This window comes from Mercenaria mercenaria, chromosome 6, assembly GCF_021730395.1.
Source record: "Mercenaria mercenaria strain notata chromosome 6, MADL_Memer_1, whole genome shotgun sequence".
Taxonomy (NCBI): Eukaryota; Metazoa; Mollusca; class Bivalvia; order Venerida; family Veneridae; genus Mercenaria; species Mercenaria mercenaria.
This window is the reverse complement of record NC_069366.1, coordinates 11,712,362-11,736,853: the sequence shown is the minus strand read 5'-3', so window position 1 is coordinate 11,736,853 and position 24,492 is coordinate 11,712,362. Positions and strand designations below refer to the sequence as shown.

At 35.4% G+C, this 24,492-nt stretch overlaps 2 protein-coding genes across 2 annotated transcripts in view; one reads left to right on the top strand and one right to left on the bottom strand.

Annotated features, from left to right (window-relative positions):
* Positions 1-24,492, bottom strand: part of LOC123549659 (uncharacterized) — an 83,848-nt gene that overhangs the window by 10,314 nt on the left and 49,042 nt on the right. The gene's annotated exons all lie outside the window — the stretch shown is intronic.
* On the top strand, positions 1,764-22,809 carry LOC123549658 (uncharacterized). The gene is made up of 8 exons (XM_053545112.1): positions 1,764-1,900; positions 8,011-8,461; positions 13,644-13,808; positions 18,493-18,646; positions 19,312-19,412; positions 19,759-19,890; positions 20,141-20,332; positions 20,752-22,809. The coding sequence occupies exons 2-8, from the start codon at positions 8,024-8,026 to the stop codon at positions 21,361-21,363; spliced, it is 1,794 nt and encodes a 597-aa protein (XP_053401087.1). The 5' UTR covers positions 1,764-1,900; positions 8,011-8,023; the 3' UTR covers positions 21,364-22,809.

Sequence of the window (24,492 nt, the reverse complement as noted above, 5' to 3'; positions counted from 1 at the left end):
CATTCTTTCATTATTGTTGAGTGATGAATAATTTTTAGCAATTGAATGAAGTTCTGTATTCACTCCGGAAAGAAGTATTTCCTGTGAGCACCTGCCCGCTAGGGTGCGCTTTTTAAGAACTTCCGACGAAACTTTTCAAATCCATAACCAAGTGTGAAAGTATACTCGCGTTACCGTAAAGCTCGATTCTCGAGCTCGCTATAATTATTTCTTTGAAAATGTTGAAGTAGAGCGGGGACGGGTATTGTCGAACGTGCTTGTAATTCCGATCACTTTTTTCAAGATTTGAACAAAATGTACACGAAATCTCAAAACTTAGATGACCAAATTTGTAAGGATGTCAGTATTATATCCAATTAACAAATAACTTAAACATATCAATTTTGTAACTTATAGGCATGTACAATTCATATGAAGCAACTCTTGAATTGATCTGGATTGAATTTGTCTAGTTGTGAAGGTGTTCGGAAAAAAAGCATACAGTAATACATGATTTGCATGTTTTGTCGACCACCTAATATTTAGATAATAATATGATGCATCGGCAGTATTCGCATCATTTGACCACTTCACCTTTCTAGAGCTCTAGAATACCTATCCAAAACTACTAAGAGTTAAACTATTCAAGAATTGAATTACTTTCAATAATGCTTTGGCGACCTTATCTTGACATGACAAATGAAATATATACATGACTGTATCATTCCGTCTTTAAGAATTATTTTGGAGAGCGTAAACCTGCATAAGCAATGTGTCATATCTATACTTAGTAACTGATGTCATAACCTCGTATAATACAAAAAATAATTTTTCAGCGTTTGTAACCAATTATTAATTATAGTTTGGACCTACAGAGCTGATGAAGAGTAACAATGGCTTAGCTTCATGACAAAATTTATATCACTCTGTATCTCACCAAGAGATGATTGTTAAACGCCATGTTCGTTCTTAATATTTATCTATGAGTGTTGCAAAGACTTTGACTGGTAGGTAATTAAGTTGTCATTGCTTGTGAATCTGATAACCTGAAAGGTAAACATTATTTTACTTTCAAGATTTTTTGTGTGACTTACTTCAAACAGGGATATATTTTGGCTAAAGCAGTTGTCATTTTCCTTCCCTTGAAGCATAAAAGTACTATATTATGCATTATAAAGTAATATATTGCTTTGAAAGACATGAATGATGTACTTTCAAAATACAAAGGTGTTCGGAAAAGTAAGCAGGTGTGATCGAATTTAGAAGCTTCGTTCGGCAATGCAAGAAGTAGTGTACCTGATATAACAGTGTATCTTCTTTATTATTTATGATACTTAGGACGTTTATGATACTTAGGACGTTATCACCAATCTTCATTTCGCAACAAGCAGTTGTCTAAACTATAAAGTAAGGATCTATTACCGAACAGTACAATTTTAAGCTTAGATGTTCGATAATACTCTTCCCCGCTCTAATTATATCAACAGTAGGTAAGAAGAATGATCGCCTGAGTAAGGTGTTTTCCCAACCCTGGAGGCAGCGTAGATAAAAAAAAACTCGCTACCGCTCATTTTTCATCCTACGATGTCCCTCGGGTTTTGGAAAATCCTGTCTTACACAGACAGTCACATACGTTTGCCAATTTTAATGTTAAAACATTTACGACTGAATTCCGCCTCTGCTATCTCAAATTGTCCGCTAATTCGGTACAGTAGTATATTTGTTGCATTATGTCATGTTTAAGTGAATTAAAGTTTGCCCTGCTATTGATTTTACCATATGGCATATAGATCTAGCTTAAAGCAGTCAATAATACATTAAGGAAGTACAGCAAATACAATACGGTTTATAAAGTTAATGGAACATACATGATTATCGAGTTTACCGTGACAAATCGATAGACTTGTGATCATCATACAAGGTAAGCAAGAATTACTTGCATACTTAACACAGTTTTTAACATATCTCTGTTTTTCTTCCAAATAAGATTATTGAAAGATTATTGCAAATTTTAGCACGACCAGCTTATAACCTCTGGTTACCTTGAACTATGTTGCGCGCGCATCATGCTGTTATGGAACAGAATTAGGGCAAAAACTGCATTGTGCTTACGTACATTTAATCTTGTGATTTATATTTGTGATTCTCATGTTCACATGCTTCCTTCTGACATCCCATTTTGCATTGTTACATGACCATTTGTCCATCTGATGATTACATGTCCCTTTCTGACATTCATGTAATTTAAATAACATGGTTAATAAGTTTAGGACGTATATGGAACAGAATTAGGGCAAAAATTGCATTGTGCTTTCGTACATCCAATCTTGCGATTTACATAATATGCATTTGTGATTCTCATGTTCACATGCTTCCTTTTTGACATCCCATTTTGCACTGTTACATGACCATTTGTCCATCTTATTTTTGCATGTTTCTTTCTGACATTCATATATGCTTAATTCTGAGAAATGATCTGTGCTTGCTTCTTTTTTCTAAGATATTCGTGTTGCTATCGGACATGCTGTAATCTGACATACTACATTCATCATTCATCTTATTTACTAGTGGTTATTTGCATCGTGTCTTCTTGGGAGCATCAGTGGTATATACTTTTTGATTAAAAGAACATACTAAGTGGTTCCTTAAATGTTTAAATGCAAGGAGTTTTGATGCTTACATACAAATTTAGCTGTGGGTTATGATCCGTTGTGACAACATGTTTTGATACATTCTCAAATTCTTAAATTCTTGTTCAAGTGGAGATTACCGCTTTGTACTAATATATGGAAACACGAACTGTACCTAGTGTTAAGGCTACACGTTCGGTAACCGGACAAACAACATAAAATTATATTATCTGAATCTAAGTTAAATAACCGTTTGTTTCGAAACACTAACTTTAATATTGTGTAGTTAGCATATATTCATAGCGCACTTTAAATAGCCTACACAACAAAATTACGTCAACGTGAACTCGCGAATTGAATTAATAGAGTCCCCACATACTCCCCCTGCAAAGATCGGACGAGCGTATATATATATTTTTGATAGCCTTAAATTGAGATGTCATGTAGCGCTGTATCTGTATATTGTTGAAGTGCTTTAAGCGGTTACACTTTAAAGCAAAAATACAGGAACAGCCCCTGATTACCGTCACACACAGACAGTAGGAATAAGAATTAATCACTAGCTCATTTATCTAAATTTCGGTGAAATATAATGACCTGGACATAGTATGGTAAAATTTTTAAATTCAGTTGTTTACTTTCATTTTGTTTCTTAATCGGCTAGACTTTTCACTGCTTGGATATTATTATTACCAGGACGCAGCAGTAGACAGCGGATAATGAAATTGGTATTGTGATCCACGAAGGGGGAATACCGCGTGCTCATTAGGAACTGCACGATGATCCTGGAATATTTAGCGTTGTTTTGCATTAGCAGAGGAAAAACAAGATAATAACGGTAAACCCGATGGATGTTCCCCAAAGTAGATAATTGCATATTAATAGTACAAAAGAGGAATTCACCGACTAAGCACATACCTAGTTTAGTTTAGAAATATCTTCGAACTCCGGAACGTCCTTTTTTCAATGAAACAACCCATGATGTCTTTTAAAAGTGTAGCTTTCAGTGAAGTTTCATTGAATTCCAGCCAGCGGTTGCTGACGAATACTTCGGATAAGTACTGGTACTAAATAAATAACCAAAGGCCAATAACTCAGTGAAAAAAATCATCCGACCAGAACATGAAGAAAGCATTTCCTATTGGAAATGAAACATCCTATGAAGATTCGCTGAATTCCAGCCAGTGGTTGCTGACACATAGCCAAACTGGGCATTGTCGTATTATTTTCGTGGTTTATCGGAAGCTTCCGAGAACGAAGACAAAAGCGCCCTCCGGTATCATAATGAGGGATGTACATTACGGTAACCTCATTTTGCTTAGTGATTTGCTGCATTCTGCATAGTGACAAGGGAGATCGCGTGTTCTTGCATGTCTTAAACTTTGTTAGCTGTTCATGCGTACGAGTAAGCACATTTAACCTGTCCAGTGACCCATATTATCATAAACAAATAGGGAAGGAGTGTTAATGTTAACCACAAGCTAATACACAGAGTGATGCAGGTCACATTCACATTGCAGCATGACCGAAATAAAGATAATTTTCATAGACTAATGAAGAACCATGTTATTAAGCATGCATGAATGTCAGAAAGGAACACGTAAACATAAGATGGACAAATGGTCATGTAACAATGGAAAATGGTTTCTCAGAGGAAAGCATGTGATCATGAGAATAACAAATGCATATATGAGCCACACCACGAGAAAACCAACATAGTGCATTTGCGACCAGCATCCGCGCAGTCTGGTCAGGATCCATGCTGTTCGCTAACGGTTTCACTAATTGCAATATGCTTTGAAAGCGAACATCATGGATCCTGACCAGAATGCGCGGATGCGCAGGCTGGTCTGGATCCATGCTGATCGCAAATGCACTATGTTGGTTCCGCGCAGTCTGGTCAGGATCCATGCTGTTCGCTAACGGTTTCACTAATTGCAATATGCTTTGAAAGCGAACATCATGGATCCTGACCAGAATGCGCGGATGCGCAGGCTGGTCTGGATCCATGCTGATCGCAAATGCACTATGTTGGTTTTCTCATGGTGCGACTCATATGTAAATCGCAGGATTAGATGTACGAAAGCACAAATCAGATTTTGACCTAATTCTGTTCCATATGTTTTGGCTAAATGCTACAGTGTAGCATGCAGTTGTAATTTACGTTTGATGAAAATACTCCTCTGATTCTCGTCTAACGTTATTTGAAGTAAGCCGTGCTAGAATCGAAATAAAATAATAAGTATCTAAATAAGGTTTATCGCAGAATAACCCTCGTTTGTCGTTCTTATGCGTAGAAATATATCGCGAAGGCCGAATTCATATTCAGGCGTATATATTCATATGCATAACAACCCCAAAGTACAATGAACCTAATTTTGATATTTATTATATCTTTATTAGCTTTTGCAACAAGTGATTAATCGTCCAAAATATTTCTGACAGAGTATGTATTGCATGCATAGAAAAAAGCCACTACATATTACACGGTACATCATTGGTACGAATACCCATTTTAAAAGTAAATAATACAAACCATTGAGAGATAAATATACTTGCATAAAATTATTTGATGCGACCTTTTACTGTATATGTTTTCATGAATAGACTGAATTAAACCGAGTCTGCTATTATTCTACTTGGGGTGTTCAATATGCAAGGCTATTTGGTATTTAGCAAACTATATTCATTTTGGTAGAAATTCCTGTTCATTTTGCCTAAATGATTTCTCGTCTTGCTCTTTAGCAACTTCTCAGTACCTCAGCTAAAAAGGGAACATATTTTACCCATATTTTGGGGTATACATTAAAGGTCACTAAAAACCCAGAAAAAGAAAACATGGTTTGCTAAATAATTCTAAGGTGTTGAACGATTTTGTATTTTTAAACGAATTCCTATTGAATCATCTTTTTTGAAAACTAATCGCTGGTGTATTTATTACATTATCTCTTGTCTTCATTTGCATTTCAATATGAGCAACTATTTGCACACTTCAGTTTTCATAAAATCCCTGAATGTCTAAATAAATCAGTAGCTTTCTTTTGAAATTGTGTAATTAGGACTGTTTTCTCATTTCAAAGTTTTTTCCTAGGAAAACTCCTGTTCAGCTTTTTATATATTTCTTCACTATAATAAGCCTACGTTAAGTCCATTTCAAATCTGAGCGGGACATTTCCTCATATTAAGAACTACGTAGCAGTTAGTATTTCCTACGTTGGACTTAGTATCTCCTACGTAGGACTTAGTATCTCCTACGTATGACTGAGTATCTCCTGCGTAGGACTTAGTGTCTCCTACGTAGGACTTAGTATCTCCTGCGTAGGACTGAGTATCTCCTACGAAGGACTTAGTATCTCCAACGTAGGACATAATATCACCTACGTAGGACTTAGTATCTCCTGCGTAGCACTGAGTATTTCCTACGAAGGACTTAGTATCTCCAACGTAGGATTAAGTATCTCCTGCGTAGGACTTAATATCTCCTACGTAGGACTTAGTATTTCCTACGTAGGACTTAGTATATACTAGTAAGACTTAATAACTCCTGCATAGGACTGAGTATCTCCTACGAAGGACTTAGTATCTCCTATGTAGGACTTTGTATCTCCTACGTAGGACTTAGTATCTCCTACGTAGGATATACTATCTCTCACGTAGGATTTATAACTCCTACGTAGGACTTAGTATCTCCTGCGTAGGACTGAGTATCTGTTACGAAGGACTTAATATCTCCTGCGTAGGACTGAGTATCTCTTACGAAGGACTTAGTATCTCCAACGTAGGAGTAAGTATTTCCTACGTAGGACTTAATATCTCCTGCGTAGGACTGAGTATCTCTTACGAAGGACTTAGTATCTCCAACGTAGGAGGACTTAGTATATACTAGTAGGACTTAATAACTCCTGCATAGGACTGAGTATCTCCTACGAAGGACTTAGTATCTCCTATGTAGGACTTTGTATCTCCTACGTAGGACTTAGTATCTCCTACGTAGGATATACTATCTCTCACGTAGGATTTATAACTCCTACGTAGGACTTAATATCTCCTGCGTAGGACTGAGTATCTCTTACGAAGGACTTAGTATCTCCAACGTAGGAGTAAGTATTTCCTACGTAGGACTTAATATCTCCTACGCAGGACTTCGTATCGCCTACGTAGTTTACTTAGTATCTCCTACGTAGGTGATACTAACTAGTACTTAATATCTCCTTTGTAGGAAATACGTACTATTACGTAGGAGATGCAATTTCCTACGTAGGAATTACTAAGTCCTACGTAGGAGATACTAAGTCCTACGCAGGAGATACTAACTCCTACTTTGGAGATACTAAGTCCTACGTAGGAGATACTAAGTCCTACGCAGGAGATACTAAGTCCTACGCAGGAGATACTAACTCCTACGTTGGAGATACTAAGTCCTTCGTAGGAGATACCCAGTCCTACGCAGGAGATACTAAGTCCTACGTAGGAGGTACTAAGTACTACGTAGGAGGTAGTATATCCTACGTTGGAGATGATAAGTCCTACGTAGGAGATACTAAGTCCAACGTAGGAGATACTAAATCCAACGTAAGAGATACAAAGACCTACGTAGGAGATACTAAGTCCTACATAGGAGATTCTTAATCATACGTAGGAGATAATTTTGTTCTCAAAAAACGCGGAATGTTACACAAGTCTCTAGATGCTTTAGCAGGATATTGTGAAAGATGGAAATTAACAGTTTTTGTCAAGAAAATAAAAGTCATGATATTTAGAAAAGGAGGGCGGTTAAATGTAAATTTTAAGTTTAAATTCAGCGGTAAGGAGTTAGAAATTGAAAATTAATTTACTAAGATATAATGAATCGCACCTTCTATATATATTCTAGTATGTTTTTAGACATATAATTGTCGTTTCATATGTGTACACAATAGAGGATATAATGTAATTCTATCATTGCATTTTATAAGCAAGCACGTAGTAAATAAAAAAAGACATAAAATGTAAACAAAAACTACTTCTTGGATAATATTCATATAATATCGGAAACAAAATCGCAGCCGATAAATAAGAAAAAAATGTGTAAAAAGACGCGAACGGAAAAAAGTATTTCTGTATATTTTACTTTACATATTAATATGTATTACGCCAGCGTTACGTAAAGTATCAGTTCCTTATAGGTATTGATGCTTGACCATAATTCTTATGTTTGGTATGATCAATTTGGTCAATTCATTTTAAGTGTACTCTCAACCCAGTCTGTGACTGGTAAAACAGCAGTATCAAAACTATTACAAAACAGGTCAGAGTTGATTTCCCGGAAGCACAAAGCATAGCAAACACGACTAGATCTGTCACAATGGACGCTTTTGTTTAAATACTTCCAGATTATTTCAAATTAATTTGCCTTTTTCAGACTTTTGAAAGACATGGAAGGGAGTAACGACCATTTTGACATTGTTATATCTTTCGACTCAACATATTCAATGTACAGTTGTCTAGACAACGTGAAGAGCAAAATGCATGGAATGATTAGATTACTTAAATCTAAAATACCTGACATACGTATGGGAGTAATAGCTCACGGTGACTATGATACCGACTTATATCTGATCAAATATGAAGATCTAACATCAGATGCAGATACACTCTGCTCATTTGTCAGTGCTGCTGGTTGTAACAGAGGATCAACAATGGACGAGTGTTATGAATTAGCCCTACATTACAGTCGAACAAAAATGTCTTGGCGTGTCAACAGTTCCAGGACCCTTGTTTTGATCGGAGACTGCCGACCGCACGAAGCCGCTGACTATCAGAATAAACAAAACATAGACTGGGAACAGGAAATAACACTACTTCGAGATATGGTAAGTATACGTAAACACCGTCTTTTACAATGTATCCAGAAGTAAACAGAAGAGCAAACTTTGAACATCAAACAGAGAAAGATAAAAATATCAGACAAAAGAAGCGTTTTAATGACATTTTGCAGTGTGTGTCATATTTGATATTCTGGTTTTCTTTTCACAAAGTCTGAATTTGGTTTTGCTTGAAAACACAATTCTGATTCAATATATTGAAAACAAATTCATCATAACATAAATCTTTTTCTTCGTTATTAAGAAAGAAATAGCATTTCCATCTACGTTTAAATATTGAACACTGCTGAAGAAGAGTGTGAGATTGATTTGAAAGTATTAAAGCTGTATGGTGTAATTTTGACAGCTTAATATTATACTGATAATTTCAATACATGCACAGCAATCTATACTGTATACATAGGCGTAAGAGTAGGGAGGTGGGGGAAAGGAGCACCACCTTATGGGTGTCTAATATATTATATATTTCATTCAACAATTCAAGGTCTCTAGAACGTTTAGATATATATGTCCTCTTCTTCTTTTTAACCACATAATTATATATGAATTTTAATGTCAATTTCCACTCTGTCTATTTCTGAATGAGATTTATTATGTACTGACAAAGTATTTCTATACAAACGCTTATATTCTCTGCATTCAGAATCAAACCATTTCCTGCTATCATCAACGGTACTCTTCAAAATGAGGAGATTTTTTAACAAATAATGGAACTGCTACATCTCTTATGTTAGTGGTGAACGACTCAACTATATTGTATATAGTTTTTCAAAGAAGTATAAAATACATACTTTTTATTATAGCTCTTTGATATTTTCAACATTTGCCAGTTAAGCTGTTTATGTCCGGAAGCCTTTCAATGAGACCTGACCTATATAATTCTTTTTCGTCGTTACTCCATTTAATATATTCTCCGTTAACATAATAACTTTTGGACATATTAGATGAACTGACAAAGATGCATGATCACTAAATTCATTAAATGAGAGTACAGCAAATTTTTCAACTAAACATTTACCATAAATGATCCATAACACTAGCACCATTTCTGTTAAAGCAGTTGTACGCACCAATACAAAATTCTGAGCCAAAAAGACCATTTACAATTGTCACTGAAGTTGCCTTACACATAATCTAAAAGTGTATTTCAGTGCAATTTACATCCCCTGTCCATCGAATACCTGGGTAACGGTAATCAGTTATATACAAATCAATATTGGGTACATATTTATCAAAGATAATTAAAACTTGTTTGCATGCTGTTCTAACATTTAAATCCCCAGTCACCAAAGCATTGCCTTTGAATCAAAATATCTTAACAGGCCAATAAATTTATATCTACCAAATTTGCGACTGGGGAACTATCACTCCATTAATATACTGCAGGCCAAATTAATACCTCCAAATAATAGTGTCTTGAATATTTTGATAAATGAAACCCATCCTTAATCTAACATTTATAAGTATACTCCCGCTGATATGTTTTGCATTTCGGTGTCTAAATTTTCTACAAAAATTGTAATACTTCTAACCGTCTAGATCTATTTTACTAGATTTAAATGCCCACGCTTCCGTCAGAACGATAATGTCATGATCTGTTAGCAAGGATACAAAGATTAAGTCCTCCCGACGTACGTAATGGGCTTTTTTCGTTCATAAAATAAATCTTTTAACAAGAATACGATAAAAACAAATAATGTCATAAAATGTTGCTTAAATGTGATTGACCACCTTTAATATTATGCAATGGACAATTTACAGAGACGTTTTCACAATTTGTATATGAAAAAGTAAAACTTTACAATCACGTTAAACTTTACTTTTTTGTTATGGGGGGGGGGGGGGGGGGGGGGGGGGGGGGGGGCTTATGTAACCAGAGCAGGTGCTGGGGACATACTCTCCCGCAAAAAAGCGCCTATTTTACGAGTTACGCACCTTTATTGACTATTCGTGCGTTCTCATATCTGCGTCAATAAACGGCTGCGGTGTGCCTTCTGGTCTTAATGGTACTTTCAGAACCCACGGACTATCATTACACTAGTTGTGCCATTATGGCCAGATGGCACACCACAGCCGTTTATTAACCTCTTACAAAATATTCGTAAATGTAAAGTGTATATTCAAAAGCTATACACTCAACATGATACAAAAATAAGTACAGTCAAGATAATTTGACGAATTGCATACTGCAAAATATGTATACATTGAATATTTTCAACATGTTCTTAAACATCGTGACATAAATATCAATTTTCCTGTATTGTCACCATTTTGGGATTACATTGTTTTACCATCTTAACGTGATTTCCTGCGCGGAGGTTAGTCATGGACGAAAGTCGTATTTCCCAACGATATCTTTGAAAGTAAGCCGATTTTAACAAATTTCTCTGCTTCAGTATTGAAAACAGAATTATTTGACCACGTACAAGCAGAATAACTTTTTCTGTAACGAGATTGGTCGTTCTTTGGAAGGAAAACAAACGTGTATGTTCGCTCTCTTGCATAAAAACCATGTCACGAAGACTAAATATATTGATTTCATAGGTGAATACTTTACGATTCCGGTACACATTTTATTTACCATTATATTGTTCTTAGAAACGGCCAACATGTTTAAATATCCATAACTGGAGTTCGTAAATCAAGTATATTGAGAGCTACCCTACTCGCCCCGGTGTCGGCGTCCTTCCGCGTCCACATCTTGGTTAAAGTTTTGATGTACTTTTTTTTTTTTTTCTCTTTGTCTCTGTAATTACTCAATGGCTTTGATTCAAATTTAAAATAGTTATTCCTTATCATCACCCACATCATCTAGCACAAGGGTCATAAATCTCGCAATAACATTTTATCAATTATCCCCCATATCAGGTTAAAATTTTGGTGCTCTTTCGCTTTATCTCAGTTATTACTGAATAAGATATTTGTTCCACATCACCAAACACATCATATGACATAAGGTCAAACTTAAAATAATGTTCAACATCATCACCTTCATCATATGCCCCAAGGGTCGTAACTCTGACACCAATATTTCAAGATTTCATGAATTATGCCCCCCTTTTGCATAAAATTTCAGGTTAAAGTTTTGATGCACTTTCGCTCAATATCTGTTATTACAGTATATGACTGTATATCGTGGTAAAGGTGTTTATATTAGTGAACTGTTTAATCATTATTCATTGCTGCGTATTCAGAAGCTATTCTCCTAAGGAGGAGGTGGAGAAAACAACAACAACAACAATACCCTCTAAGTAAATACACCAACGCAATCGTCAACATATAACACTTGGGTTATAACTTTCTTGTTCCTTTTAAACTGTGAGTTTCACGCGGGATACAATGATATTTGTTGTGTTTCATTCATTGTACATCTTAGTCCTTCCTCATTATTTAACTTGAAAGTATTATATAGAGTCCACATTCCTGATTAGACATTTATCAGAATAATGGTCTTGATAACATCTGAGCTAAGTTTGAAACTCAGTCATTTCGGATGAACTTCAACCTTGTGTATGCAATACATTTCATTACATATACCGAAACTTAGAGGTCAGTTTCGCATATGGGTCATGATCAGTCAATAATTAGGTCACTAAATACAACAATAAAAATCCTGCTCATACTACAAAGGCAATGTTTTTTTTTTCCAACATACATGAAACCCCACCAGACTGTCTGTTTGCCTAGGGTCTACAACAAAGACACCAGTATCGTTATATCATCTCCTGTTCTATCAGTACTATAGTGGACGCAGCTTGACCCCGATGGCTGACCTTTGTATTATAATACAAGATAAGGCACAACCTATTATTGAAAAGGAGTGTACGTAAAACATGAGCTGCACGAGAAAAAGGAAATAAAAATTTGCGTAAATATAAATTAGTGTATTGGAAAGTTTTAACTGATAAAATGTAAGCAAATATACTTTGAAACTGCACTGTATACAAACTAATTCCATATAAATATACACTGCTTGATTTCTACAATGAAATAATCGATATGAATAATCAGCCTAAGGTCAACCATCGCGGTCAAGTTGCGACTACTATACGTACACTGCTTTGTTAGGCGCGTAGTTTTCCTTTGCTGCATCTTGCAGCAACTTTCATACTAGTTTAGCTTAGTGTTTGTCACAAATGAGAAGGCGTTTGATTACGCAGTTTTACACGCATGAATGCACTGTTTGCCTTATTTTGTTGTATTAGGAATACTTATGTAATAAAGCTGTGTTAGATGTTCTCATAGTACCCACGGTAGTGTTCATACTATCCATAATAAATTTGCTCTTCTTTTGTCCAGCTTTGAATAATTTTATTTAAGACAGAAAACAGACGCTTTTTCACTTTGAAATGAATTATTTTTAGTAGACAAAAGACTTTCTAAAATTCTGACTTGTTTTCGGCAATTTCGATGCACAACTTCAAGGTTTTCTTGTCATTAATTGTTATTTTGTTTACAATCGAAATGCTACTGTAGTTATTTGTAAATTTTAAGCATGTATCATACAGGTATTCAATTAATGACCCTTCGTTCAATGAAAACGTATTAGTTTCTATATGCAAAATGTTAAAATACTTAACTGCTTCCAGGAACTTAATACATGTAAAATCAACCGTCTCTCACAATTGGGAGGGAAAATGTGAATATCTTTACTTGCACACAATATGATATGAAATGTATATTTGACATTTAAAAATAATATAAGAATTGAAATCCTGTAAATTTTGTTACAGAATAAACGCATGTGAAATGTCGATTATGTAATTCATAAGCGCTTTGTCCATTTTGAAGCAGAGATTTAGTACTTCACGGAAATATATTTTTAAATTTACATGTCAATAAACTATTACCAAAGGTCACTTTATCATAGTATTGTTCTACAAATATTTAAAGAACATTATTTTTACTTCAAACATTCCGAACGAGTCTCTAAGATATTCCGTTTAAAAAAAGCATGTCATTGAGATAAAAGATAAGCGTTTCATTTGTCTCCATTTATTATGCTTGTGGCGCCTAAATGCTCTTATCATTTATGATATTTTATATACTGTTTTAGTAGTGAAAAAATAAAATGTCTTCTCAAACTTTCAAATGAAGGCACACATTGATAAGCATATGTTTCTATTAATTAAAAACAGAAAACTCTGATTATCTATAAACTATGTTACAGAATGTAAAAATAAACGCAGTGCAATGCCAGAACAGAACCTATGCAGATTCGTTCTACCAGAAGATAGCGTCAACAACATTTGGGCATTATGTGTCCCTGAATGACATTAGGAGGATTGAAGAAGTGTTAATATCTATCTGCTATAGGGAAGCTGGGCTTGGAATGGTATGATATTTTTAAGTAATCCTTCTTGTTATACAGAAAGTGTTAGAGCATAAAATTTATAATTGATGTAACGTTACCATCGTACACGAGGGCCATTCTAAAAATAATGAAAATAGCGCGCTTCCGTAGACATAGATGATACATAAACGACTCCTTTATAATCCTACACAAACTTATTTACTTACTATTGTTCCGCTTCGGAGAGTTTTGTATCATTTGTTGTCATTAAGCTAATCATTTTAACTTTTGAGATTGAACTAATTCCAACATAAACCTTTTGTTAATTTGGTTTACATGTGCTAATTTAATTGCTCGCATTCAATTTTATAGTGTCCAAAATATATTCCAAGAGCCTTTATTGGTTTTGATGGCCATTTGATATTTCCAGTCATTTCTGTATCAAATTTATTTTGACCGATCCACATAGCTTCCGTTTTGTTTTTATTTAATTTAAGACCAGAATAGAATACAAAATATTCGATTATGTTTAATGCATTAAGTATGTCATGTTTCGTTTGAAGACAAAAGGTCATATCATCTGCTAACAGTGAGATTTTTAATTCTTTATTAACATTGTAGACCTTAACTGCTATGCCACGTGCGTTATTAGAGCTCCTAATGTTAAATGCCATGGTTTCTGCGACAATTATAAAAAGGTAAAGCGGAAATGGGACACCCTTGTCTAACGCATCGTTCTGGCTGAAAGGGTTTTGTCCGTTAATTAAAATATATGTTTGAGAATAAAAATATAAGGTTTTAATCCATCGAATAAAATCATTTTTAAATCCAAAATAATTTAATGTTTGAAATAAGAAGGAATGTTCAACAGTATCGAAAGCCTTTCGAAAATCTAGAAAGACTTGCTCCATCAATTTGTAAATGTTCTGTGTAATCTATGATATCTTGTATTTGCCTAAGGTTATACCCAATAAATCTGTTTTTATATAACCTTGTTGATCTGAATTGAGTATTTTGTGAATTACTTTTTGAAGCCTGTTCGCAAGGATTCTGGAGGCAATTTTATAGTCTACATTAAGAAGGGATATAGATCTCCAATGTTCTAAACTCGAAGGATCTCCTTTTTTGAATAATAGTGATAAAACTCCTGTACGTTGAGAGTATGTTAATTCCAGTTGCAAAATACCGTCATATAAAACGTCTGTTAAAAGAACATCGATTACATAAAAATTCTTTATAAAATTCTGACGTAATGCCGTCAAGACCTGGGCTTTTACTAGTTTTCATTGGTCTAACTGCCATTTCACATTCTTCAATTGTAAATAAGCCCTCGCATAACTTTTCCTCTAATTCTGAAAGCTTTTGTTCATGTTTCGTTTGCAAGAGATATTTTGTATATCTAAACGTTCTCTGCTTTCTGAAGTATATAGTTCAGAATAAAAATTGACTTCTGGTTTTAATATTCAATTATAAAATAAGTCTTTCCATTTCTATTTATTTTACTTAAAACTTGTCTTGTTTGTTTCGATTGTTCCATGCTTAAAAAGTATTTTGTATTTTTTTCGGCCCGTCATTTGTGCGCCTTTAACTTTGGATTCATATAGTTCATTTAGTTTCTTTTTGATCAGTGCCATCCGAATTGACAGGATTATTTTCAGATAATTCTTTCAATTTTTGTTCTAATGATTTAATTTGACAGTGCCTCTCTGCACTTGTCTGCTTACCGTAGATAATTGATTTTTCTTTAATTTCACTTAATTTAAAAGTTCCCACTTAATTTGCCTTGAGGTTTCATTTGTTTGTATAAATGTTTGAATTACACTGGTCTTTCAATAAGGAACTATTTAGTTTCCAATACCCAGGACCTCTTTTATTTGGTTTTAATATTTTCATAGAAATGGATTGATGATCTGTATATTTAATCATAGGCAATTTTGCAACCATAAATTGTATGTAGCAAGATTTTCCCATTCATAATGAAAAACTGCAATCTAATGCATTGAACTTGATAGTTTTAGAATTTGGTAGTGACGAATTCAAGCGAATACGTGCTATTTCTTTGAGAGTATATCAGTTATTTTATATAAAATATGATAACATGTAATTTACTAAATAGTTATTTGATCTTTCTGATTTATATTTGATCACATGTTTATGTTATAAATACATGTTATGAAAATAAACACGTCTGGCATCTCCAGACTTTGTCAATCAACTGTGCGTTTTGTGTTGAGTTCAGTAGAATGACCTAGGCTAAGATCAACCAACTGACATATTTGGTGTGACACAAATTAACAAAGAAGGAACTTGAAAGGGACAATAGGCAAATATAAAATGAAACATCGTTTGCACCGTCAACCTTGCACGTTTAAGACCTTATACATAAATGTATATCCTTAGGACGGCCAGCACATATTCATGCAACCTCGCCAGGTATATGTATGTTTTTGACAACACAGAAAATGACGTCACTCGACCTTCAGCTATTTCCGGAAGTAAATAAAATGAAAGTAGAAATGCTAAACTTGAAAACGAAAGCCGCATTTTGATTCGTAGATAGTCAGGGGTCACGCGCAGGGTTCACCCCGACTAAATGTATGCGCGTGGACTTTTTTTTTTTTTTTTTTTTGCTATTGGGGAGCCAATTTTCAGCACTTTATTACGAATTGAAATTACCTGGGCTTTAGTACAGCATGTCAGCTTTTAATCTATGAAAAAGTATTTGAGCTCTGGATAAACACAAATCCCACAGGGGTCCGTAACGGACCAAGGGTACATTGATAATTTTGGAACTTCATCAAATCGCTCAAAATGTCATTTTTGATGTTGTCTGAGAGTGTCAGTATATGCCTCAGATGTAAGATATAACCGTATTTGAGAGCTGCAGACCTAGACATTTCAGAAATATTTTCAAAATAAGTTTCGTGTAATAAATGTTGTTTCTACGGAAGCGTGAAAGGGTCATCAGACGCTAATACGTTTTAGTACGTTAAGGCTGCGGAAAGGATATACAGATTTCCTAAAATGCGTTTTAGTTTAACCATTTTTGTCTCAAACGTCAGTTTTCGTACAGGCGTGTTAAAAAAATGTCGAAAAAGCACTGATTTTTAGATAAAAAATGATTTCTCTAATAACCTTAGGACGGCCAGCACATATTCATGCAACCTCGCCAGGTATATGTATGTTTTTGACAACACAGAAAATGACGTTACTCGACCTTAAGCTATTTCCGGAAGTAAATAAAATGAAAGTAGAAATGCTAAACTTGAAAACGAAAGCCGCATTTTGATTCGTAGATAGTCAGGGGTCACGCGCAGGGTTCACCCCGTCTAAATGTATGCGCGTGTTCTTTTTTTTTTTTTTTTTTTTTTTCTTTTTTTTGCTATTGGGGAGCCAATTTTCAGCACTTTATTACGAATTGAAATTACCTGGACTTTAGTACAGCATGTCAGCTTTTAATCTATGAAAAAGTATTTGAGCTCTGGATAAACACAAATCCCACAGGGGTCCGTAACGGACCAAGGGTACATTGATAATTCTGGAACTTCATAAAATCGCTCAAAATGTCATTTTTGATGTTGTCTGAGAGTGTCAGTATATGCCTCAGATGTAAGATATAACCGTATTTGAGAGCTGCAGACCTAGACATTTCAGAAATATTTTCAAAATAAGTTTCGTGTAATAAATGTTGTTTCTACGGAAGCGTGAAAGGGCCATCAGACGCTAATACGTTTTAGTACGTTAAGGCTGCGGAAAGGATATACAGATTTCCTAAAATGCATTTTAGTTTAACCATTTTTGTCTCAAACGTCAGTTTTCGTACAGGCGTGTTAAAAAATGTCGAAAAAGCACTGATTTTTAGATAAAAAAATGATTTCTCTAATAACCTTAGGATGGCCAGCACATATTCATGCAACCTCGCCAGGTATATGTATGTTTTTGACAACACAGAAAATGACGTCACTCGACCTTCAGCTATTTCCGGAAGTAAATAAAATGAAAGTAGAAATGCTAAACTTGAAAACGAAAGCCGCATTTTGATTCGTAGATAGTCAGGGGTCACGCGCAGGGGTCACCCCGTCTAAATGTATGCGCGTGGACTTCTTTTTTTTTTTTTTTTTTTTTTTTTTTTTGCTATTGGGGAGCCAAATTTCAGCACTTTATTACGAATTGAAATTACCTGGACTTTAGTACAGCATGTCAGCTTTTAATCTATGAAAAAGTATTTGAGCTCTGGATAAACACAAATCCCACAGGGGTCCGTAACGGACCAAGGGTACATTGATAATTTTGGAACTTCATCAAATCGCTCAAAATGTCATTTTTGATGTTGTCTGAGAGTGTCAGTATATGCCTCAGATGTAAGATATAACCGTATTTGAGAGCTGCAGACCTAGACATTTCAGAAATATTTTCAAAATAAGTTTCGTGTAATAAATGTTGTTTCTACGGAAGCGTGAAAGGGCCATCAGACGCTAATACGTTTTAGTACGTTAAGGCTGCGGAAAGGATATGCGTATGTTATCTGGAAGCATGTGTATGTAAACTTGTACAATATTCCATAGACATTTAAAATATTCACAGTAAATCTATAAAAACCGTAGTATTTTGTATTGTAGGAGCCATTTCAATTCCATTGTTTCACCTGGTCATTATTTAAATGGTTGCTTAACGCAATAAACATGAACAGTCATATGCTTTGGTTTCAAAGTTAATTTATCAACAGGAAACAACTGTGCCCCCCGTTCTTCCATCATCATTCATCCAACCAAATCCATCGGCATTAACACCCATGTGTACAGATACACGAGCGGAGACTACAATGCAAGACAACTCTGATTTCGATTCCGAGTCCGACAGCGATGACCAATCTGATAATGGTACTATATTTTCTTTGTTCTTTACATGCATCCATATGATTACAGGAACCCCAACATAACAAAAGTAACAATATTTGTTCATGTATGTTTGATACTTGCCATTATTAATGACTTGATACATTAAACAAAAAATCAAGGCCTTCTAGTGGTTTGTCGTCAAATTTATCATGGTTTAGAGTTCAGATGCGCAGGAATTGAATATCTAAGCATCTGAACGATGAACCGTAATAAATTTGACGACAAACCACAAGAAGGCATTGATTGTTTTCATTCTTACATGTTCAATGAAATATTTTGGTAAAATTATGTTGGGCTTAATCTATTTAAGTAGTAATGAACCAGATGTCATGCGGCAATTAGACGTCATAATTGACATTATAATGAATGCCCTCTTACCGGACCGCGCATCGACCGTTGTTTATCGTAGAATATACAGAGATTGACTTTCTTCTTTGTTTAACTGGCAAATCGAGCCATGTTAGAATAGTGCATAATGTAAGTTTGTAACAACGTCACCCCCATAAAACATATTTTTAATTCAGCGGTGGCTTGTTCTTTTAAGTGAACACATAAACGTTATTCTACGGAACACCAATTATACGATGTCGATGACAAGCTAATATTGATGATCCTGATAAGTATGTGTGTCTCTTTTTCCTATTTAGGTATGTCTTGTCCAATGTGTAATACTGTGAAGCCACCGAATGAATTTCCATCAACCACTGCTAGTGAAGATTGTGAACATGCACTGCTTGAATGTCTCAGGGTAAACTGTTCGGAAAATAATCATAATTATCTACTTTCTGTGCTATACAGTGTGTTATATATTACATAAATATATTTTGATCTAAATATGCTACAAGGGTCGTTTCATGTTATATTATATAAACGTTCAGGAAGGTGTAAATGCGTCTTAATTGTAGACGGTTTGGCGTGAGCTGTACACTTTCTAATGAATAATCTTATCTAAAAGATATTTTCAGGTTTTATATTTCATAAAAAAATCACCTGTCACAAACTGATGCAGGTCTAAGCAAAAATTATATGCCACATGAATGTGTAATAGATTCTAATTCTTGAAAACGATATTCATTTCTATGTTCAAACTTTAGTGTGTTGTAAAGCATATAACCGAGGAAGGAACTTGCCCAGATGAAAATTGCAACGTCCACATCGACTCAGATTGCCAAATGGTTCAATTTTTCCAGGCTAAACTTGATAGGCTTTTCGTAGACTACAGTAAGGTACAGTAGAGACAGTTTATTCTTGTGCTAATGGTTGTTTTATATTTACGTTTACATATATTTGGATACAAGCAAATAAGAATACACACTTTTTTAAACGACAAAGCCGATTTTTTACATTATAATGCCTAAACGGTCAAAATTTTGTATTGTTTTACGTTGTTACTCGGTCTCTTTGCAAAGTCTCGGAAATAACTAAGGTACGTAAAAATTTTACTTTGATAGTAACATGGGTACTGTTTTACCATAGGTATTGGAACAACGTACTAAATTGCTAAAACCTGGCGGCGATTTAATCAGCATATCAACTATCAACGGCGACACAGAATGGTTTCCATTCCGACCATATATGAGAATTGGTGATCTGAAACAGGAAATTAGTGAAAAACTAGGTGTGAGAGTAGAAGAACAGCGATTGATATACAATGACACAAATTTGAAGGTAAAAATATTTATATGGTGTATTTTACATGTATTGTTTACCAAATTACACAATTTCTTACACATACAATTTCATTTGCAGAACGTGACACGCATCTTTATAAATGACTTCACATGTTAATTTGGCAGAAAGTTAAATAATTTTCTTTAGATTTTTATTTTTTTATTACGTTTAATACACTGGAGTGCAAATCTGTATAATTTATATGTATTTATATACTTGCCCCATTTGGAAAGAATTTCAGCTTATTCATAACATTCTTTCCCGTTTAAGTATAGTTCCGATACAGTGAAAATTATAGAATGATAATCCGTATGTTTAACACTGTTACTGTTTCGAATATAATTTTCCATTACCTTTCAATAAAACTCTGAAAACCATGAAATGATTTAATTGAATTAGCTCATTTCACTTTGTAGACTGATGCCAAGTTGTCTGACTACAACATTCCCAGTAATTCAAATATTTCCTTGATTATGCCACTATACTGTATTCCGGAACACTTGGACCACGTGGTGTTTGACCTGTCCTGGGAATTCCCCCCTGTGAATCCAGATTTCCTCGATGCTACCTGCATGGCCTTCAGAAAGGATGAGTTTGTTCAGGTCATCGACTGGACACATTCTTCAAATAAATACTATCTGAGCAATTCGATAAAACACTCGGAGAAAAATCTTACTGATCCCGGGGCAAAGACTGGACATCAGACGATCCATGTTCATTTGAAAAGCGTACCTGGGAATATAACTCATCTGTACTTCACGCTAAGTTCATGGCGGTCACCAAACCTGTCCGAGTTCAGAAACCCTTCATTGAAATTTTATGAAGCATCTAGCGAAAACGTTAATTTGTGTGAAACCACATTTGGGCATGCTTTAAGTTCACAAGCTGTCATCATGTGCTCGGTTGTTCGTGCAGGAACAAAATGGCAAATATTTGAGTGTGGTGCTGGTAGTCTGGTAGCTGGAAACGCGAAGTGTTACAACCCCATTCGAGCAAGAATTGCAGAACTAATACAAAATGAGCTATAGATAGTGCTGTCGCTGGTGTGTTGCGCCACTTATTCAGTGACGTGTTTTCTTGGACAATAATTTTATGTACAATCTTTCAACAATCATGAATCGTAGAATGTCTTTAAGTAATTTACGTTTCTGAATTATAAAGTAAGATATGCCATATTCTGTAATTTTGTTTCTGTTGGATTCAACGTCAAATCGACGTTACCTTTTTTGTATAAATGTACACTTAGCAGACCGCATGTGCCATTGTGGCGTCATTACAGGCATGAACGATTACTTGGAAAGAACCGATACAGCCTTACTTAGAGGAAACACGCTGGCATTGCAGGTACAGACGAACTCAAGGTTAGAACCCAAGACCGCCTGCAAGCCACGTTGATGACTCCCTCAAGATATATATATGCCATGCGGGTCATAAGTAAAGATGCAACAACGGGTATTCAGTTGTACCTGAAGGCATTCTTTAATACGGGCCGGTATATCAATTAAGTATACGTTTAGGTATATAATTATACGTGTTGGTATAATGGTACCTGCCTTTTCAGTTTTACACCTACACGTACTTACCAAGTATTTACCAAAAGTATATACACGTAAAAAGTAGTTATCTGCGTACATTCCTGATTTCTACCTATGGGTAAAAAGTTAACCCTGCAGGTGCGATTTATAAATGCAAGTACAGAAATATAGATGCAGGTATGTTATATGCAGATATGTTATAGTTTATACCAGCCGGTATATATTTGTACCTACAGGAATAAAATTTAACATGCAAGTATAATTTTATTACTGCCTGATGTATCTCTTCAATTTTGACCCAAATAGTTAGCAGTACTCATTTGAGTGAAATATGTTTATCTTCTGTAACGCTTGAACCTACACAAACTGGGGCACAATTCGACGAAATTGTCCACTTGGAAATGAACATATTTTGCAAGCAGATGTTTATTGTTTACACATATTATATGATAATACTTTGAACCTTTAAACCTTTCAAAACACACACAGGGACATTTTATCCAACTTAACAACTGTTTTATACTTCTCTGTAGTCGCTGCATTAATGGTTTTAGTTACCCAGCGCGCATTAATAACAAAAATTGCGAAAATTTACAAACTTCTATTTTTGTAGCAATTTAAACATTATAAGGAGGTTATGGGGGTATCCTTATAAGGGGAGTGCACCAGGAGTGGTGGAAGCTACAAGACAACAACAACAATGGATATTAAAATCAGACGAAAGATGAACATGTGCTGTATTTGCAATTCACTGTCTTTGAAACGGATTGAGATACACCAATGCAACATGGGTGTTCATTCTTATGTGTCCTGTACTGTGAATACGTTCGATAATTAACTTCATTTCTTGTTTGATTGTTGTTCTAGCTATGTTCATCTCTACATATTCTGAACTGTGTAAATATTATTAAAGCTATTATATGTATATGTCGATTTGCAAAATAAATTTATAATTGTTGACGTTGTTTAGTTTATAATAATTTGTTTTAGCTCAATTGTGATGAAAGCTTCAAGCTTATTGTAACCACTCTCGAGTCAGCTTCCTGGAAAAACCATTACTGATGTCATATGAGAAGTCATGATCGTGACCCCAGTGGGGCTCGAACCAACGATCCCTGGATACAGCGGCCGGCACCATATCCACTAGACCACAGCTCCCCATTGCCGTTTTTTTTTTTCATTATTACGTGAAATAATAAAAGAAAATTTCACCAGAAGTAGTATAGCGATGGCTGTATTAGCAAAACATTGTATTAGACTCGGGGAATGATGGGGGATCGCTGGAGCCCGAAACTGGCCTTAACTCGGAGGGTATGCAACTGTCTCAGGCACCCTCACAAACTTCTACGCATCCTGGTTCCAATCGAGATAAGGTCAGTTTCGGGCTCCAGAGACCCTCGCGAGTTTAATACAATTGTCTGCGACTGTCTCTGGCACCCTCGCAGACTTCCAGGCATTCCGGTACCAATCGAGTTAAAGCAGTTTCTCATGTCCATGACATGAGAGACAAATATGAGATGACGATAGCAAACACCTTTGGTTAAACTATACTGTGGTGTCGTGCTCTCAAAGAAGATCATGTTTATAGGTCCATTAAGGAAACGGCATCCGTTCTCGAGTCGTTGGAAAATACGGTACTGAGGAGGCGTGGAAATATTCGATTAAGCAAGAGAAATATCAGTTTGAAAAAGAAAGTTCTGAAAAAAGTACAAACTTTCAATCAACAAGGAGCTGGAAGGGCGTTACAGAACGCCGCTGAGAAGTCGCTGTAGCGGGTGGAACGTTGGGTAGAAAACGCACTTGAAAAGGAAAGAAATTTGTCCAAAATAAGCATTATCGGAAAGCGTTATAAAAGTGGCTAGGCACTGTAACACTGCGGGATATAGATGGAGAACTGCAACATAAACAAAAACTTGTATGTTGAAATCTGTTATAGTCGTATAAGGTATTTGGAAATCGAAGCGTGTGTAACGATATATAGGTTTACGGGCGTAAATTGTAGAACTCGGGGAATAAGTTATTACTTTCGGTTTTCAAACGTTGGAAGTCTGCAAGGGTGTCAGAAAGTGTCGTAGACAGACGTATTGGACTAAGGATGGTTCCCGGAGCCCAAAACTGACCTTTTCTCGATTGGCACCGGAATGTCTGGAAGTCTGAAAGGGTGACAGTGACAGTCGCAAACCATTGTATTAGACACGGGAGGGTCTCCATATACCGAAACTGGCTTTAACTCGAATGGCACCGGGGATCCTGGACGTCTACAAGGGTTCTAGAGACAGTTGCAGACCGTTGTATTAGATTCGGGAGGATCCTTGGCGCCAGAAACCGACATTAACTCTACCGGCACCGGGATGCCTAGAAGTCTGCCAGAGACAGTCGCAGACCTTTTGTATTAGACTTGAAAGGGCCTCTAAAGATCGAAACTGAATTTAACTCGATTGGCAACGGGTATTCGGACTGAGCTCAAATTTGCGACAAAAGTGAAATATTATGAGACACTTCCCTCAATACCATTGTTTACGTCTAGTCTCATAATATGCTAATGCACAATCACCTTATATCATTTCTGGATATGTCTAAGTAGGTGGTCAATCTTTGCCATTTTTATTTCACAGTTTTATT

Bases quoted from the DNA above. Each gene is read 5' to 3' on its own strand.
- LOC123549658 (XM_053545112.1), top strand. From the start codon at position 8,024: ATGGAAGGGAGTAACGACCATTTTGACATTGTTATATCTTTCGACTCA. The intron at 13,809-18,492 runs GTATGATATTTT...ATTTATCAACAG, and splicing joins GGGAAGCTGGGCTTGGAATG to GAAACAACTGTGCCCCCCGT. The intron at 18,647-19,311 runs GTACTATATTTT...TTTCCTATTTAG, and splicing joins CGATGACCAATCTGATAATG to GTATGTCTTGTCCAATGTGT.